This window comes from Phasianus colchicus, chromosome 20, assembly GCF_987193195.1.
Source record: "Phasianus colchicus chromosome 20, bPhaCol1.hap1.1, whole genome shotgun sequence".
NCBI lineage: Eukaryota > Metazoa > Chordata > Aves > Galliformes > Phasianidae > Phasianus > Phasianus colchicus.
In genome coordinates this window covers 9,066,756-9,084,260 of record NC_143455.1, presented here as the reverse complement: position 1 = coordinate 9,084,260, position 17,505 = coordinate 9,066,756, and the positions used below count along the sequence as shown (strand labels likewise).

The window sequence follows — 17,505 nt, the reverse complement described above, 5'->3', positions numbered from 1 at the left end:
AGCTACACTGAACTGCTGTGATTGTGTCTTCTTCTGTTTAACACTAGCTGATCTTGAAGAGTTCAAAGATGCCAATGCAGGTGGACGGAGAGCCATGGGCTCAGGGGCCATGCACTGTTACCATAACTCATAAGACACATGCACTGATGTTGTATCATTCGGGTGAACAAACAGACGACGACGCATCCAGCGTGTCTGAGCAGGAGCACGTGAGAGAACAGACAGATGAAGATGTATAAATTTTGTGGGACGCAACATAATGCAGTGAAGAACTTCAACCCATTAAAAACACTGAGAATGCTTAATCTAGCTTAAGGATTATGCTGTAAGGTTCATACTTGTGAATTAATTAGGGTTGAGGAAACCATGATTTCACATTCATGAACATTTTCTCAGCTGAATTACCACAACTGTTTTGCCTTTTAGACTGGCAGTGGTACCCAGCCTCTCCAGCTGGACAAGTTACTGTAATGGGAGGGAAGGGCCAGGTGCTGCAGTTCTTCCTTGCTCTAGAATCGCATCTTCTGCACATATGCAGCATTGCATGCAAAAGGCATATACCCTTGGAAGGGAGAACAACTGGGAGTTCAGCCTGCTTCCACCTCTTCTTTTTCCCAGGAACAGTTCCATAGCAGAAAACCAGAATAAGTAGAATATGAACTGTTTTCTGAGGACAGCCTGCCCATGGCTGCCATCTCTTGAGAGCAGGATAAATTCCTTTTGGTATACCTGCTTGTGCAGTACATATCTTACAGGTTTGACTGGGAAAGTGGAGGATGTGGGGGCTCTTGGCAAGGCACTTTGCAAGTAAGATGTTTTTGGACCAAAGGTTTCTGAGAAGGGTATGTTAGCAAATGATTCTGTTAATGGCTTTGTAAGCCCAAGTACCCAAAACTTGGGCAGCTTGAAAATAGTTGTACCATGATTTGCACTGAATGATCCTCTGACTGACTGCTTCAGTTCAGTGAGAGATTAATCCTAGTTTTTCTAACTAGCAATGCATTTTAGTTCTTAAGGAGGCTTGCTGAAGGAAAACTTGACAAAGGAGCTGTTTAAAATATATATTGGATGGTTTTAAATAATGATGGCTGGCAAACCATCATTCTTAGGGATCTTTAAGAGGCTTTTAAAGGTCTTGCTTTGCAATTACCTGAAAACAATTGGTAGCAAGTCCATCTGTTAACTGTTTCAATCTGAGGAGGAGGGCTAGGTTTGCAGAGGTTAGAGGGTTCAGTCGCATGTATTATTGGGTTGGACGGGGAATTAAACATTTGATTTCTGACTGGCCCTTAAGGAATCAGAGATCTCTCTTGACCCTCAGTCATCATTCCTCATGTGAGTATAGGGCCAGAAAACTGTAAGTGGTTTATACTCATATTAAAGGTTAAGTACACATACACTAGTGCATGGGCACTGTCAGTTTGACACATCTGAAGCTTGTCAGGTGAAAACACCTTCAGTTAACAGAAGTGAAAACCTGCTTCCTATTTTTTTTCCTCTGATAGGTAAACCTGCAGCAGATGAGAGCTATGAGTTAAGATCAGGGACCTGAACTTCCAAGTGTTGCTGCTTTTGTTAAATTTCCCCCATCATTTTTCATTTTTCTTTATGCTGACTATGAGAGATACCATTAGGTAAGGTAGGTTGTCTCTGGGTTTTGCAAGAAGAAACTGTTTTTCAACAATCTATGAAACGAAGTTTGCATTAGCAAACTATTTAAAAATTGAACTATTTATATTTTAAAATAATTTATTAAAGTCTTGGTAAAGTTAGTATTTTTAAAACCTTTAATTGTAGTTCTATCTGGAGGACGTTTTTAAATTGATAGTTTTCATTCTAGGAAGTGTACGTGCTAGATCTGAAAATACTACTGATTATCTGGAAATGTGATCAGAGTAGGGTAAACTGTAAGGCAGACACCATTTGTAAATGTTTCACTCATCAGCCTCCCACACTTCATCTTAATTGTTTTATAGTATGTAAATACAGGGAAGTCTATGTAAAAAGTATTTAAAATATGCAAACACATGCAATTTTAGATAAACCTGTTACCCTAACTTTTTAGTTTTGTTACAGAGTTTCAATTTGTAGCTTCAGAAGCCTTCTAGTGGAAAGTTGTTTTTATTTGTTAACTTGCAGACATTAGCATCCAACAAATATTTAAGTTCTGTGTTGTGGTTCTCAGGTAACTCTCATTTACAAACAAATGACTCCGGAAAAGCAGAGTATGTGCTCTGAAGGGCAGTATTTCCTCACAGGAAGTCGCACCCACTGGCTGCTTGATCTGAACTGTTCAGAGTGCAATTTAAAGAGCTCCCTGACATTGATCAGATGATTTTTCACATTATTCTGTAGCTTAAGAATCTTCAGTCGTTCAAAAACTTCCTTCTTTGAACTCCCAACACGTAGAAAAATGACTTGGAAAGCTTTGCTTTTCTTTTCCTTCCTCTTTGCCAGTAGTTAAGCTGGTTTTCCACATCTGTTCAAGTTCCAGTGATGCTGTGCTGTGTTTGTGCACACTGGGTCCTCACGCTTAGTGCACTTTGCCAGGAATCCAGTCCTGAATGTGAAATACTCTTTGGGAAATGGAAATCTATCAGTACCTTTGCAGAAAGCAAGGAGGATGAGAATTGAAAGTAACATGTAAGTGTGCGTTTGTTGGCAGAGCCCCTGGTAAATTGTCTTGTCTGTATTGAACAGATCGTTCCATTGGTGGGTGTGGGAGTGAAGAAGTTTGTTTCACAAACTGACTGTTGGTGATTGCAGGAAGCAACAGGTAGCAAGTCTAGCTGTTACAGACATGGAAAGCTTCTTGTAAATTTGCACTTATCCTGTGGAGGATATGCTGTATGTGTCCAGTTTCCAACCAGGCATGTGGTCATCCTCCTATTGCAACTGTATGTAGTTGTCATATGCATGACAACAAAAGCTTTTTAAGCAGATGTTAGCACTAGAATCTGTTGGGAAGTCTTGCTGCTTCCTACACTCCATCCTTTCATTTAAATGTGTCCTCTTTTCCGCTGTGTTGCAAATAGAGTTGGTTATTTTGAGTTTCTTTTATGGGACTGTTTAAATTTTTGTCCGACTTCTAAAAGTGAATATGAGCAATGGGCTCCCAGATTGTAATGCTGACATAAATTACTTTCTGTAGCCTGTAATATAGCTGCAGTTGTTTAATGTTGACGTGTGTTACGGCTTTAAAACTGCTACATGTTTTTGTTTTAATGTTGTTGGCACAGAAAGCACTGGTACAGATAGCTGCTGTACAGATAGCTCCCCGAAAGCACTGCAAACTTCAAAATACTGCAGTATATCATTTACCCAGAAGAGGGTATTCTGCAGCTGGGTCTCATGGCCTGCAAAGAAGGATTCTCCCTTGCCCTCTAACTGATTAATATTGAGGAAAAATAAAGACAAATAATGAGTAGTTTATTCTGGCAGTCTTCATACAGTGTAACCTTATGTAAAATGTGGAGAGTGAATACTAACAAAAATTGTCAAGCACTCAAAAGTGGTTGTTGAGAGTTGATTTTGAAGTTTGATGGCAGCACACGCTGGCGTTACAGAAGCTTGGTCAGATTCTGTAGCATCCTTTGCTGTAGGCTCCCAGTCCTGTGAAATGCAAACAGCAAACTGAAGGAGAGCCTTCCTGTGCATAGCTTCCTGCCTGGCTCCAACCTAGTTTGTCTGTGTGTGCATTGAGAGGAGGGTGTATGTGTGCATTTCCAAACGCACAGAGCTTTTTGTCTTAGGCTTTGTTTGACTTCTTTATTTATGCATTTCTCCACTTCAAGCTTTCTCTGTGATGCTTTATGCTGGCTAACTTGTCAGCAAAGCACGCTGAATGGTTTCACACAGCATCCCACCTTGTTCAGTCACCTCAGTCACTGATTTATTCAGATAATACCTGGAAAATATTAGAATGGGCACCTCATGTGTAGCATTCCTAGCCCCCAGGCCTGTTCTCACAGTGCAGTTTTTGCTCTCTGCTGCTGGGGAGAATGTCCTCATTCTTCACAGGTTCTCAGAACCAGGAGTTGAAGTTCTTGTTTCAGTTCCTTCTGCCTCTGCATTACATGCACTGATGCTCACAGCTTTTTTTTTTTTTAGTGTATATTATTGTATCTACTGGTTAAAGCAAACCAACTTAAAGCACTGTACCTTAGCTGTAAACAGCATAACAGTATGAATGTTACGATACTTAGGAACACTTTTTGGAAGAGCAGCACTGCAACATAGCTAATTATTTTGTGGGTAGGAGTAGGACATTTAGGAGCCTTCACATTTTCTAACTGAAAATCCTTTTTTGTTCTGTATCTCATACTTAGCAGTATTTGCAGTTTTCTTAAAAAAGAAGCAAGATTGTACTCAGTTAGGAGTAGATTAGGATGTTCTTAAATTTAAAAACAGTTGTAGCATCGCTAATCCTGTTGAATGTGAACCACTTACTTAAAAATGCTCTGATTTTTGCTCTGAGACACTATAGCTGCACCTGGAAAGTTGGGAAGAAACAACAGAGGGCATTTAGTAATTAGATGTACTGAGAGAATTTACAGGTTCTGTATTGCAGCGTTGTTTAGGCCACTGTTCTAAAGGCACAGCAGGATCAAAGAGTGCTGAATACTCAGTGCAGGTTTTGGGCATCTCAGGGACAGACTTCAGCTGGAGTAAAGCCACATGCCTCCATTAAACCTAGTAATGTTATGCTGTCATGCTTTAGCTGAGGATCTGGCCTTTACTGCTTGAAAGTATGAATGTATTTAAAATTTTACTTCTCATTAATTCTACCCTGTTTACTGTGCTGTAAACTCTTATTATTGTATATAATTGTTGCACTGCTTCATTTGCCACTTGTTTACAGGTTTCAGCATAAATCCTTTTCTCCTAAGGGTAAGTGGGAGCTCATATTGTGAGTTTGTTGCATTCTGAGTCCTTGAAGTTTACATCCCTCAGAAGCCATTTTGTCACCTACCAATGTTGTAATCCTTGAGTACCTACAGCCATCTTCTCTTTATAGGATTTTTATAGTTAAACAGAATGGATTTTTATTTTTGTAGCTTGTAACTTCAACTGTATAGTAGTTATTCCTATTTAGTAATGAGTGGTCAGAATACTGTACAAACGTGACTCTGAAAAGCTGTAACTGTAATAATAACTATTTGCAAGAAAATACCAGCATGTTAAAAGTTTAAAAAACAAAAGTTATTCTTTAGCTTGGAAATACTGTGATACTGTGATTTGGAATTTGTATTGGATGTGTGTGCATATTCTGAAGTTGCTTTAAATAAGGAAAGAAAAAAAAACCAACCTGAGCTTAGCATGCAAATAATAGACTAAAAGGGGAAATTGTAAACAGTTTTATCAACCAGGAAAGACACTTAGGACTGGGTGGGTTTTATGTTTCTCTTACAGAGGACTGAAACAGGAATGGTCATAAAACATTTGTTTCCTTATGGTGCAGTTTAAGTGTCCAACCTCAACAAAAGCCATCTGCACCATTCTCTCTGCATTCCCAGAAACAGATCTCAGAGCAAAACTGAATGCTCGTTGCTGTAAACTGCGTGAGATCTTACAGCATAACATTGAACCTCCGATGCAGATTCTGAAGGCAAGTGGTTATGTGGTTCTTGACATGACAATGCTCTTAAATGCCACATTCTTCTTCCTTTGGTGTTCAGGAGTGGGTAAGGAGTGGGACTGCAGCCCTCGCTGCCAGCAGCTGGGCTGTCCCCAGCGTGATTCTGGAGCTTTCCATGCAGCTCTGCTTTGTTCGCGATTCTCGCTGGCTTAATCCAGTGTTTCTGAAGCAGGTGATGCTGGCACTGACCTGTGGGCTGGTGCCAGGTTCACTGCAGTCATACATGAGGGTAATGATATGTGTTATTTGCCTGGGCGAGGCTCTGCCTATAAAAAGCTGCACCTCAGTGCAGTCACAGCACGCTGTCAGGGCTGAACCCCGCCTTAACAGCAGTGAAACCGAAACCTTTGTCTGTAGTCAGTTGTACTGCAGCCTGTTGTTGTGGCTGAGCTCCCCAAGGCTCTTGGGAGGAAGGCCAGCCCCCTGTTCCTCACAGAGCCTTGCAACTGCAGGTTTTCAAAGGACTGACTCTGCTGCCGAGTTTCCTGACGAGCCGTTTTGTTGTCCTGTTGTTTGTACTGTATTTATCTGTGGTCTAAAGTGTGTGGATTAAAGTATTTAAACTCAGTTTTTTCCTGTTTCTCACTATGCACGGAAGCAAGAGGTGAGTTCTGGGAGCTGCACGGGCCTGGTGGTGAAGATGGCCAGTGCTCAGGGCTGTCAGACGTGCAGGGCGGGATCGAGTTCCTGAGGGCACTGTGGCTGCTGCTCCTGGGCTGTGGGAGAGCCGTGTGCCTGTGCGAGGCTGAGCTGAGCATCTCCACAGCCCATCTCGCCATCACCGCGCTGCTGCTGCGCGGTTGATTTTTTCATAAGAGGTATGATTAAAATGAACCGCATCAAGGGTGGTGGAATTGCAAAGCCCTGAGCGAAAAGCTCGGCCGGCTTTAATTAGAAACGTTTTCTTGATTGAGTCTTACAGTCAACGTTTAAAAATGTTAGAAACGTGGGGTTTTACGCCCAGTTCCCAGCCCTGACCTCGCGCCTGGTTCTCTCCCCGCCCGCACTGCCTGTGAGGATCACCGCCTATTGCTGCTTCCTGGCTTAACTTTGGCTCCTGGATGCTGAAGGTCAATCTGCATTGCTTTTAAACAACCCCGCCATTCGGTTCTCCATCGACGTGGCAGTGCAGGCCCCACCTCAGCCCACGGCTTTTCTTCTCTCCCCACTTTGGTGCATCTCACCGCATCACACAGTAAGACAGCAGTCATTTGAACACAACAGCAGCTTTATTTCTGCTTTCCGTGCTGCTTCCTTCAAGTCTGAGTACAGAAGAAAACCTTTAGAGTTTGGGTTTACAATTAATATTTCTTGAATTAAAAAAATCAGTTCACTGAGATCAAAACTGAAACAGTCAACAACATCTAAAAGATGATAGGCATGACAATAAAACAGAGGGCATAAAAATCAGTGTCTGCTGCCCTGAGAAGCACACCTAGCTGAAACTGCTCCAGCACAGAGCAGCTCACTGAAGCACATGGCTCATACCAGCACAATTGGCACATTTAGACATGCACGAGCATTTACTTTTCTAATTGTAGTACTTTACAACTACTTTTCATTGAAGAAAAATTAATACAGATTAAGGCATTCAGTGGTGAGGATCTCACCAGTTACTCTCATTTGTACATCAGCGTGCAAATCATTTAACACATCATGGCTTTATTAAGACCAGGATTCATTTTCTTTCTAGACTGATTAAGTCAGCTTCTTCAGAAAAGTGTAACTGAAATCCATGTTTATATCTATGTTTTATTTAAAACCATTGTAGCTTTGATGGTACTACTGGCTGAGTAAAACCACTCTAGTTTTCCTGAGCCATTAGCTATCGTGCTGTAACTAAGTCAGTCCTGCACATAGCAGGGTGGTTGAAACTCAATGATCATTGTGGTCTTTTTCAACCCAGGCCATTCTATGATTCTATGAACTAATATTTTACTCTGTTGTATCAGCCCCAATGTTTTGATAAATCTGGAGATATCTGAAATACCACTTTTCAGAAGTGTGGCAACTCAGCTGTTACGTTTCTCTCTTTGTTCCAAATGAACAGACCTTCGTTCTACCATTCTGGTTCATTTCTGGCACAAAAACAAACCAAAAACAAGAACCTCCTATAGTACAGTGGCAGGCTTGTTTCAGTGCTCATGGTAAACCAGAACATGTATGACATGATACATGCTGATGTCACATTTAAAGAATCTACCCTTGTCCATCGTGGCAGAATAAGAGCTCTTCTATCCTTAGCTTGAGTGTCACTCCATGCTATGGCTAAAGGAAGCCCAAAGACTTAGAGGTTAATGTTGACACCCCTTTGAAACCCAAAGACCAAGAGGATAACAGAAGAGCTGGACTTTCTCCACTGCACAAGCCCCTGGAGTACCTTTTTTCCCCATAAAAAGGGGACAGGGTACTCCTCCAGCACCCCACTGGGTGAATCTGCAGCCCTATGCCATGGCTGAGCAGCTCACTGGACAGGATTTCTCAGATGAAACTGCTCGTGTCCCCACAGCTGGAAAGCTGGAAATGCAGGAAAAAGAAGTTCTGACTGCACTCCTGGTTCCTAACAGGACCCATCCTCCTTCCTCACCTTTCAAAATGTTTCAGTGCAACCGTGCATTGGAATGGTGGGACTCTTGAAATAGGACAACCATTCCAAAGACAGCAATCACACTTTTAGATCCAGCATCAATTCCGTATACCATTCTGGACCAAGGAATGGAAGTATTGGAATGATGCTATCCTTTGCAAAGTACTATGAGCTTTCAAACCAAGTAACCAAAGACAACAAAGCTGAAGTTCCTACAAGTTGCCCTCTAAAACTCTTTCACTAACATGAAATGTAGTCAGAGGTTATTTTGAGCATTCCAACAGTTCCCTTTCAAACTGTCAGCAGTAGCTTTGTGTTTTATTTCTCAGCACGTGCTAAATCCCACTAGACTCCAAGAATTCCATCATACGAGCTTCCTTGTTCTTCACAGGGTACTCCAAGACATAGAGCTAGCATAGTAAGTCCAGAGTCATCACCAAGGTACAGGCTCAATAACTAGGAAATCCAAATACCTCAATTGCCTACTGATTGTTTTAAAGTTATAATTAAGAAAAGCTGAGGTACAGATTCCTCTGCACATGATGAGGACTTCTGGAAACATACCACAACCCAAAGAAGACCAGGACAATTAAAGATCCATTTCAGAGGAGATGGAAATGTATTCCATTTTGTGCTGATTTCCTGTATGCTTCAAAGGACGTACCTCCCTGCCAGCAGGCTTCACACAAGGAGGAAACATCATTCTCTATGCACTGTGCTCCTCAAATCAGAGTCACAGTAACATATTCACCCCACGGGAAATCCAGCCTCTACCAACTAAGCAAGTGAAAATATGCCAACAGAGGGCATCCTGCCTTCCAAAGAGGAAAAGTTTTATGACAGGAGACTCTGCTTTAAGCGAACAGCACATTTATGCTCCTTATACAAACCAAACATACACTCCCTGAACTCCTCAACACACAGCAAATACTCCAGAGCCTTCACTGTGAGGATGTGAAGCATATTCCGGGTCAGAACATGACTCAGAATGCTTCAACTCACAGACAGTTGTTACAGATCCACATGCTACACAGGATATCTTCCTGAAGACTCTGTGATATATTCACTGTTATTTATTTCCTGGTGATTCTGATGCCATGTCTTATCCATCAGCTCTGAAAGTTCTAATGAGATCATAACGATTTTTACAACTGAGTGTCACAAGACCTGAATTTACCTCTTTCAACAGTTCATTCCGTTCCATCTCAGTGGCAGTCACACACTGAGAACATACACTCTAAATCCTGGCTGTAGACAACAGTCTGAATATAGAGAAAAAATTAATGCAAGACGGAGACCAACCTCAAAGCCTGAAACACTTTTTCAGGAAATCTCTTTTATTTCCTTCTCAAACAGTCATATTCTACCTGTGAAACACAGGCCTGAAAACTGGAGATCCTTTACAATGACTGCAGAATCTACAGCAGCTATTGAACAACTCATTTGTTAATGGGTTGTATCATAACTTTGCTTTTGGAAGGACAGTGAAGTCTTTGCAAATCCTTTCTCTGTGGTTTTTACTGTCATTGTTTTACTCAATCACTGTCTAAAGGCTGTAGCAACGCAGGCCATAGAATCATCCGACATCCTAAACTACCTAAAAGAGTCATTAATTTTCATCCAAAGAAAAAAACAAAACAGAAAAACACCAAAACCCACCAAAAAAAAAATCAACCCAGAATCTTTGACATTGCTTAGACTAAGACAAGCAAGTAAATATTTATGAATTCAGTGTACATTTTATAGTTACAAAGATGAGACACTGCAAAGAATGATTATCTGTATGTCAGAAGGCAAACTACATGAAGGTACCAGACCTTTCATTTCATTTGGCAGAGAGAGAGAACAGTGCCACTGGAAAATAACCAAAAGGCAGGGTACACAGCTTCAGTAAACTGGGCTTTGAATTTATAGATCAAGTTAAGCTTTTCCTCAACAGTCAAGAAAAGCACAAACCCTCCATCACAGTGAAGCAGCACACCGATCTTAGTAGCCTTTGTATTGGGTAAGCACTTTTCAATATCATTATGCCAGGCTGAAATTTTGGAATTAAACCACTCGATACACCAAGAACTGCTGTTCCTACCCAGGCGGCTGTCCGGCCCCTGCCGCTCCATGCTGCCATAGCAGACACCAATGCCACAGAAGTTGTTCTGCTGCAGTTCCACTTCCCAGTAGTGGATGCCTCTCCTGAAGCTCTGGAACCCCAGCACCTGGGGACAGTCGGTGAAACGCTGAGGGTGATGGTTGTAGTTCAGTAGGATGTCTGAAACAGACATCTTGGTGTATCTCTCAGACAGAGCCACTTTGTTGTGAGCTGTGTTTAAATCCAGTGTGACATTAGCAGCATCTACAAAGACATGAATCAACAGAAGGTAATAAAGATCAACGCACTTTTGTTTATTCACTCCCATGTAGGCAGCAGATTTCGACATCTCTATGTCTGCTCAGCATTACTCCACAGTGCAGGCAGTTCTGTAATAGCTGCTGGCTGACCTGCAGCCCTGTGTCACTGAGCAGGCAGGCAGCAGTGGGTAAGCATCCTTCCTTCCTACAGGCCCACAGGTTTCCCTCACCAACCAGACGTATGCCAGCAGCAGAGGGAGACTGCTGATCTGGCAGTGAAAGGATATCACTGCCTCTGTGGGCTCACTTAAAGCCTACATTTAATTCCAAAGAAAAATGCAGTAGGTTTCATTGCATTTCTAGACTTCCCCTAATGCAGTCATCTGGGAGAACTCAAAAGATGTTACTGATAAAATTTAATTTACTCTCTGACAAATACCAGGATGCTGGAGATTAATTTGATTCATCTGGCAAAAGAATCACTTAAAATAAGTTAAACTTCCCACATTATGCTTCAGAACTCGTAACAACTATTTTATAACCTACTAAAGGTCACCTACCTAGCCAAACCCTTCATAACTCTTTTTGTCGGGTGACCACAAAAGTCACATGGCACCAGTGCAATAAGCACAGAAAGTTCATCTTTAAATAGTGTTATGTTTTGTGTCTTACACTGCAAAAGCTCCACTCTGGGTTTTTTCAGGAAGCTGCTAATAAGTTCTTTCACCATAGCAGCAGTTGAAGCATTCGGTGCTCCCGTGATTGGTGCTCCCACGTTTGGTGCTCCCACGTTTGGTGCTGTGTTGACAGAAGAAAAGAGAATTTGGTCAGTTGGAAAGAAACTCCACATGCTTATCAGAACCAAAAAGGTTCAGGTTGAAGTAGATCTCCAGAGTTATCTGGTCTAGCTGTTAGCTGCAAGGAGGGCTCATTTCAGTATCAGCTCAGGTTGCTCACTGTCTGGTCAAGCTTTGTACTCTTTATAATATACCACCATTAGCAATCATCTGCTTACTACTTTAAGAGCAGTCAGTGAAAAATCAGAGCAAGTATCCTGAACGTCTGAACTTACCGAGTTTAAGGGGATTCTTTTTGTCCTCTGAAAAAAAAAAAAAAAAAAGTTAACTGTTAGTTTACTCTCTGCCAACTGTAATGCCATCATCATGGCTCTTCTGGAACTGCAGCAGTAGATAAAGCTGACAGTCTAGCACATTGAAGCCACCCATACTGGAACGCTACACAAGAAACACAACCTACTATTTGCCTCCCATTTCAGAGGGTCATCAACACGGAAAGAGCTTAATCTCTACTCTGGGCTGGAACACGTCAGGGGAAGTGGCAGCCTTAGAGTGTAAGCAGTCTGCCCATCAAGATGTTGGAGACTGCCTCTCATCACTACTTACGGGCATCTGTCTCCTCCAGCAGAGTGGTTCTAGTTGGGTGAGGGATTTTCTCTTTGTGGGTACGCACTTAGAGGAGGAAAAAAACAGAACATGATTAGCTCATAAGCAGAATTCATTTCATATAAGTCGATGGAAGAAGCAAGCAAGATGTTTAGTACAAGTATAAAAAAAAGAAATATTCCAATGCATTGCAAGGCAGAAGAGCAGTGGGGTACCAGAGGATGAGGAGGCTTGGCTTCACTTTGCCATCCACACTGACACTACTGCAAGCACACATGCATGCTGAAGCTGATGCACTGAATCTGTGCAGAGTGCAGCTCACACAGTATCCATCACTAAATAGCACAAAACATCCTGCCCATCCCATGCCCAAGTGCTCATTATACATAATTGCTGCATCACCACCAGAGCAGAAAGCCCTGGGGTATGTGCTTGAACTCTTCTTTAATGGTAAAGCCATGGTTAGGAGAGGATGATGTTCTTCAATACTCACAGTCTGCAGCAAGCTTTTTTTTAACAACAGGTTTGTTTGGGGAAGGCATTGAAGGTGGCTTTGTTTTCCCAGGTGGTGGTTTTGCTGCAAGAGCAATATTTCACATTATGTTCTGTATTGCCAAGAAGAGTAATGCATGAACAACCTTCTTTTTCAGGTGTGCAATTAGAACTTAAGTGACATTTGGCAGAAGTGGAACTGCACAGAAGTTACCCGTGCCCCAGACAGGAGATATTTCTGCTTAACTCGGTAAGTAGGGCTTTATTCTACAAAATGACACCATTAGTACCTTTACAATTGTTTAACCATACTCCTGTCAGTCTTAAGGCATTTTATGTCTCCCTCTTAAATCTATATCCTGACTGCATCCAACCCTACTACATAATAAAAATGTAAATTACTTCAAAAAAAATAAAGGACAGGCTGTGCCAGAGGTGCATAGTATCACAATACTCATAATTTATCCAAGTACAGATAAAAGTAAGAGTAACCAGCACGTTCTGTTCTCATATAGTTTAGCCCAGACTACACATTTCTGTTTGGAAGTTGGAAGACACAAGGTGTATTGATGGGCTCTATTTGCTGCACTAGTTTTTATATTTGTATTGGAGGGGGAATCTCTCTCATTTGAACTCAAAGCTGAGGCACAAAATGCCAGTTCCCACAGTGATACAATACCATCTGTTCTTTTATCCATGGGCACATTCACTGCAAGTTTGACAACGTCTTTAAGGTTAATGGCAGACTGATAAACAGCATGTATCATGTTGTGGTCCATTTCAATTACTGGGACAAAAGCCTCTTTTATTGATGTTCGTTGCAATGCTGCTGCTCTCTGAAATGAGAAACGGAAAATCTCATGCAGACCATCTTGTGTGAGAAACAGAACCAGGTTACTTTAAATGGGTTGGGTTTTGTCCATTTTTCTCAAATGCAAAAGAGCACAGGTGACAATCAGACAGGGCTTTGGCAAAATTTCAGCAGCAACTCAGCAGCCCATAAGCATTACTTCCTGATACCTGAAGCAATAAGAAAGCTCTGCTTCACAGCACGGAGATGTAACACCTCGCAGAGGTGAGTTCTCTTCCTCAGAGGCCTTTCTGCACACAGTACAAATAGTAGGGGCTGAACTGGGGAGAGGTAGAATTGCAGACAGCATTTTGTTCCAGTGTTCTTTCACTCGTGTTTGTGTACTTATCGGTACATCTTGTTATAGAAGGTTCTTGCATGTGACTGCATTATCATTTGACTAAAGGAATTGGAAAGCAGGACTACCAGGGCAGTTTTTTGTGATTCTGCATTCTAAAAACCTGAAGAATTAGATTTGTATCTAAAGGACACGTTACCTTTAAAAAGAGAACATCATCACTTTCGGTCAGTGCCATCTCAATCTGGTCTCTCAGAGACTGAATTTCATTCTTCTTACTTCCCAGAATTTTATATATGTAATCAAACTTATTGCAAACTCTTTTTTCTTCTTCCATAACTACTTTTAGGGTCTGGTTTTCTTTTTCTTCAATTAAAGCTTTAATTTCCAAGAACTCAGCTCTCAGCAAATCTCGCTTTCTGGCAGCTGTCTCCTGGAGCAGACAGAAACAGGCAGAAACTGGTTTCAAACCAACAGATAGGGGAAAAGTGCTGCTACTACTGCAAGAAAAAAAAAGTATTTGGGGAGCATGTAAACTCCAATTACTCGCAACTGGCAATAGAAAAGCTATGTATTTCTATATGGTTTGAAAGAAAAGTCATTTACTCCTAAGAAATTAAGACAGTTCTGTGTCAAAACATCTGTTCTGCGGGGCTGGGCCAGCCAGGCCATCTCACAGTTAGAAAAGCTGGAAGCAGACTGTGCAGTCTATCAGCAGCTCTGACAGTACTGGCACAACTGCAGTTCTTTCTGCCTCAGATGTGTGCTTGGTTGCATTTCAGATTAACACAAAGTTAATCCTGATCCTCCAGGTGTTCCAGAGGAGCACAGAAGGGCTGCTCCCCCGGTGGCTTTGCAGCCTCCACCAGGTGGTTCAGAAGGGGTGGTACAAGGGAGAAGCTCCCAGCACAGCACTCAGCACACACACCAACCCGCCGTTGGGTGAGAGCAGGGCTGGGCTGTGCTAGTTCATGGAAAAGAGCTCTCCCAGATTTCTGCTGTAGTGCAGCCATTGCTGCTCACTAATGCTTTAGCTTGGCTGCACAGATGCATGCTTTCTGGTGTAATGGGAATGGATGGGTTCATCCCAGTTACGGCTCAGGTAACTTCTGTGTGGGTGAGAACCACCCCTGTAAGGAGGTTGTGTTTGCTCCCATCTGCCACGGAGCTGCCTGGCTCTGCCAAAATGGCTCTCTTCTGATCCTTCTTGGTGAGGTTTTTTCCTGACAAGGCAATCTGAGTACAACTACTGCCACAAGAGTAGCAACAGCATTCAGGAGCCAACACACACCAAGCAAACAGTGTTGTCACTTACAGCAGCTTGACTTTGGATTGTTTTCACAGAGTTCATTGCTTGCACAGATCTTTCACTCTGATTGTGCAGCTCTGCCAGCCTCTTCTTCAGTGCTGACTGCAAGAGAAGAGATCAGAGAGCAGTTTAGAAAAGGCGTTGCTGTGCTGTTGGTCAGGTCATGGTTACTGAAGTAAGAATCACAGTTGAAAGCTCTAGATAACCACTGCAAGCAGTTAGTACTACTCATTTAAAACCCATAAGCCCGCTCCTGATGCTCTCCTGCATGCACGCAGTTTGTGGGGCCAGCACCCCCACAGCCACACCTTTTCCAAAAGCAAGATAGGTGTCCTTGAGTCATTCTTCCGATAAGGGAGAATGCTTTCATCAGCAGAGCAGCTCCCAGTACTGAAAATAAACTTTGCTTTAGCTTTTAGCCTGGACTTTGGGCACTAGGTAAATACTGCTGCTCACCTCTCATTTTAACACAGTATTTTATTTCTCAGATGTGGTTGGATCACTTCTGAGAAATGCTGCTAAGCAAAGTCAGAGAGGCTGTTTTCAGTAAAGCTCTGTACGCTGGCACTGAGCAGATAGGAGTTCGACCACCTACACTTCCCAGACGTGCTGTAGCCAACTGCTGGCTGATTTTCAGCCGTGCTGTGTGATGCACTGGCCAGCTTTCCTTCCCTGCTGCCCCACGGAGAACAGCTCCTGGCTCATTTTGCTCGTGCTACAGATCTCCCCAAGCTACTTTTATGATTCTTTGCTTTGTTAGAACACACCCTGTGCAGCGTGTGCCTGCAGCCTCTCAGGCCGCACAGCAGACCCTGTGCAGAGGGACGGGCGCTGTGCTGCAGGCCAGCAGTGCTGGGGCCTCTGAGGCACAGAGCAGGGACTGCCCTCAGCTCTGCTTTGTGCTCAGCACCATCACAGCACTGCCCTGTCCTGGGGGCAGGAGCACAGCCTTAGAGAGAAGGAAAACACGCGCGATGGAGGCATCCTCAGGCCAAGTGTAGGAGAGCAGACAGCTGTCTGCCAAAGCACGTACAGGACTGCAGCCCAGGTGTGGCTCCTAGCACTCCGCCACCCGTGGCCCCACACACAGCAGGCAGTTCTGCCATCGCCCGGGGAGCGTCTGCGCAGAGCTCTGCTCCAAGCCGCCCCGTTCTCACCTCGGTTTTGTCTTTGGCCTGCTGCAGCGGGCTGGTGTGGCACAGCTTGTGGTTCAGCAGGCAGAGCGAGCAGATGCAGCAGCTGTGCTCGCTGCAGAAGAACTCAAAGAGCTTGTTGTGCTGCGGGCACTTCCTCTGCTGCAGGTCCCGCACGGGCGGGCACAGCTGATGGTCGCGGAAGGCCGGGCTGTCGCGGTGCGGCCGCAGGTGCTCGGGGCAGAAGGAGGCCATGCAGGTGAGGCAGGTCTGCGTGGCGGCCGCCTGCAGGCAGCTGTCGCAGTAGATGGGGGCTGCCGCCTCCTGCTCTTCCTCCTCGCGCTCATCGTCCTCCTTCCCGTCCCCGGCCCCGCAGCCCTGCAGCTGCTCCACCACCCGGCACAGCACCGTGTTCTTGCGGAGCTGCGGGCGGCCCGGGAAGGTGGTGCGGCACTGCGGGCAGCTGAAGTCCCGCACCTGGTCGGCCCAGGTGAGCTCCAGGCAGGAGGCGCAGAAGTTGTGCCCGCAGGGCACCGTCACGGGGACGCTGAAGATGGAGAGGCAGATGGAGCACGTCAGCTCCTCCTCCAGCGCCAACAGGTTCGGCTCCGACTGAGCTCTGGTCAACGCCGCCATCCTCCCGCTGCTGCCTCCCGGCCTCGAAGAAACGAAACTCACGCTGCGGTTTTCCGGAGTATTGCGTGGCGTTTCCCCGCCTCCAGAGGGGCGCGGCGGATCCGCCCCGAGCTGCGCCCAGCGGGAGCGGCGGGCGGGGCGGGCGCGGGGGGCAGCGATGTCCCGGGGAGGTGCGATGCGCGCCGGGACGGAACGAGGCCGCCCCGAGCCGCGTCCCGCCGGGGGATCGCGAGTGCGGGGCGGCGGCTGCGGCGTCACCGCGGGCAGCGAAGTACCTGTTTGTTACCGTTACTGACGCTGCTGCGCGCGGGCAGAAGCCACCCAAGGTGTTTCCTCTTCTGTTTTGTTTTCCTGGGCGGCTTTGCTTTTCCTCAAGCCCACAAAGTGAGTCAGGAGCAAAGCCCGGGTTCACGGCCGAGCAGGAAGCTCAAAGGGCAGCGGCCGCAGCCCGGGCCGCCCGCTCTGCTCGGGGCTCGGGAGAAGCGGGGCGGAGGCGCAGGAGCGGCGCGGGGCTGCGCGCACAGCAGTTTTCCTCGGCACGGACGGCAGCAGAAGCACGCCGTGCGGCTGCACAGCCGGTTGTTGCAGCCGGGTCCGGTTTTCTTGCTCTGAGCAAAGGCAGCGCAGACACTTCAGCACTGAAAGGGCAGAAAGGTTCGGCTACAAAAGTTTACAGAGCCCGCTCGACTTAACGCGCTGGGACGTCGTTTTGTCTGGGATTCATTTGCATTGCACTGGTTCTAGGCACAGTTCTGTCACCAACGCTGTTTTTCTTCCTCTCTAAATTACGGAAGCTTAAAATCCTTAAGTTTT

At 44.8% G+C, this 17,505-nt stretch overlaps 2 protein-coding genes across 3 annotated transcripts in view; one reads left to right on the top strand and one right to left on the bottom strand.

Annotated features, from left to right (window-relative positions):
- Nucleotides 1-17,505, top strand: part of DGKE (diacylglycerol kinase epsilon) — a 30,353-nt gene that overhangs the window by 7,665 nt on the left and 5,183 nt on the right. The window contains exon 11 of one of the 2 annotated variants that reach the window (XR_004167688.2): nucleotides 12,625-12,716. Coding sequence is in view for 1 of the 2 variants with exons in the window: in XM_031598739.2 (XP_031454599.1) it covers nucleotides 48-239 (192 nt within the window). In the remaining variant the exon portion in view is untranslated. Of the gene's footprint in view, nucleotides 1-47; nucleotides 6,758-12,624; nucleotides 12,717-17,505 lie in introns of those variants that run through there. The other variant, XM_031598739.2, reaches the window with a different exon arrangement.
- On the bottom strand, nucleotides 6,847-17,217 carry LOC116232420 (E3 ubiquitin/ISG15 ligase TRIM25). Its single transcript, XM_031598737.2, has 9 exons — nucleotides 16,081-17,217; nucleotides 14,930-15,025; nucleotides 13,814-14,047; nucleotides 13,146-13,302; nucleotides 12,468-12,551; nucleotides 11,975-12,040; nucleotides 11,644-11,670; nucleotides 11,244-11,369; nucleotides 6,847-10,575 (listed from the first exon to the last, which is right to left on the bottom strand). Exons 1-9 carry the CDS (start codon nucleotides 16,690-16,692, stop codon nucleotides 10,046-10,048), a joined length of 1,932 nt encoding a protein of 643 aa, XP_031454597.1. The 5' UTR covers nucleotides 16,693-17,217; the 3' UTR covers nucleotides 6,847-10,045.

What these genes read in the sequence shown, in the direction of transcription:
- LOC116232420 (XM_031598737.2), bottom strand. Translation starts at nt 16,692, where the DNA reads ATGGCGGCGTTGACCAGAGCTCAGTCGGAGCCGAACCTGTTGGCGCTG. An exon ending in AGGCCAAAGACAAAACCGAG is followed by an intron (nt 15,026 to 16,080) that starts GTGAGAACGGGG and finishes CTTCTCTTGCAG; the next exon opens with TCAGCACTGAAGAAGAGGCT. An exon ending in CAGAGTGGAGCTTTTGCAGT is followed by an intron (nt 10,576 to 11,243) that starts GTAAGACACAAA and finishes ATGTCTTTGTAG; the next exon opens with ATGCTGCTAATGTCACACTG.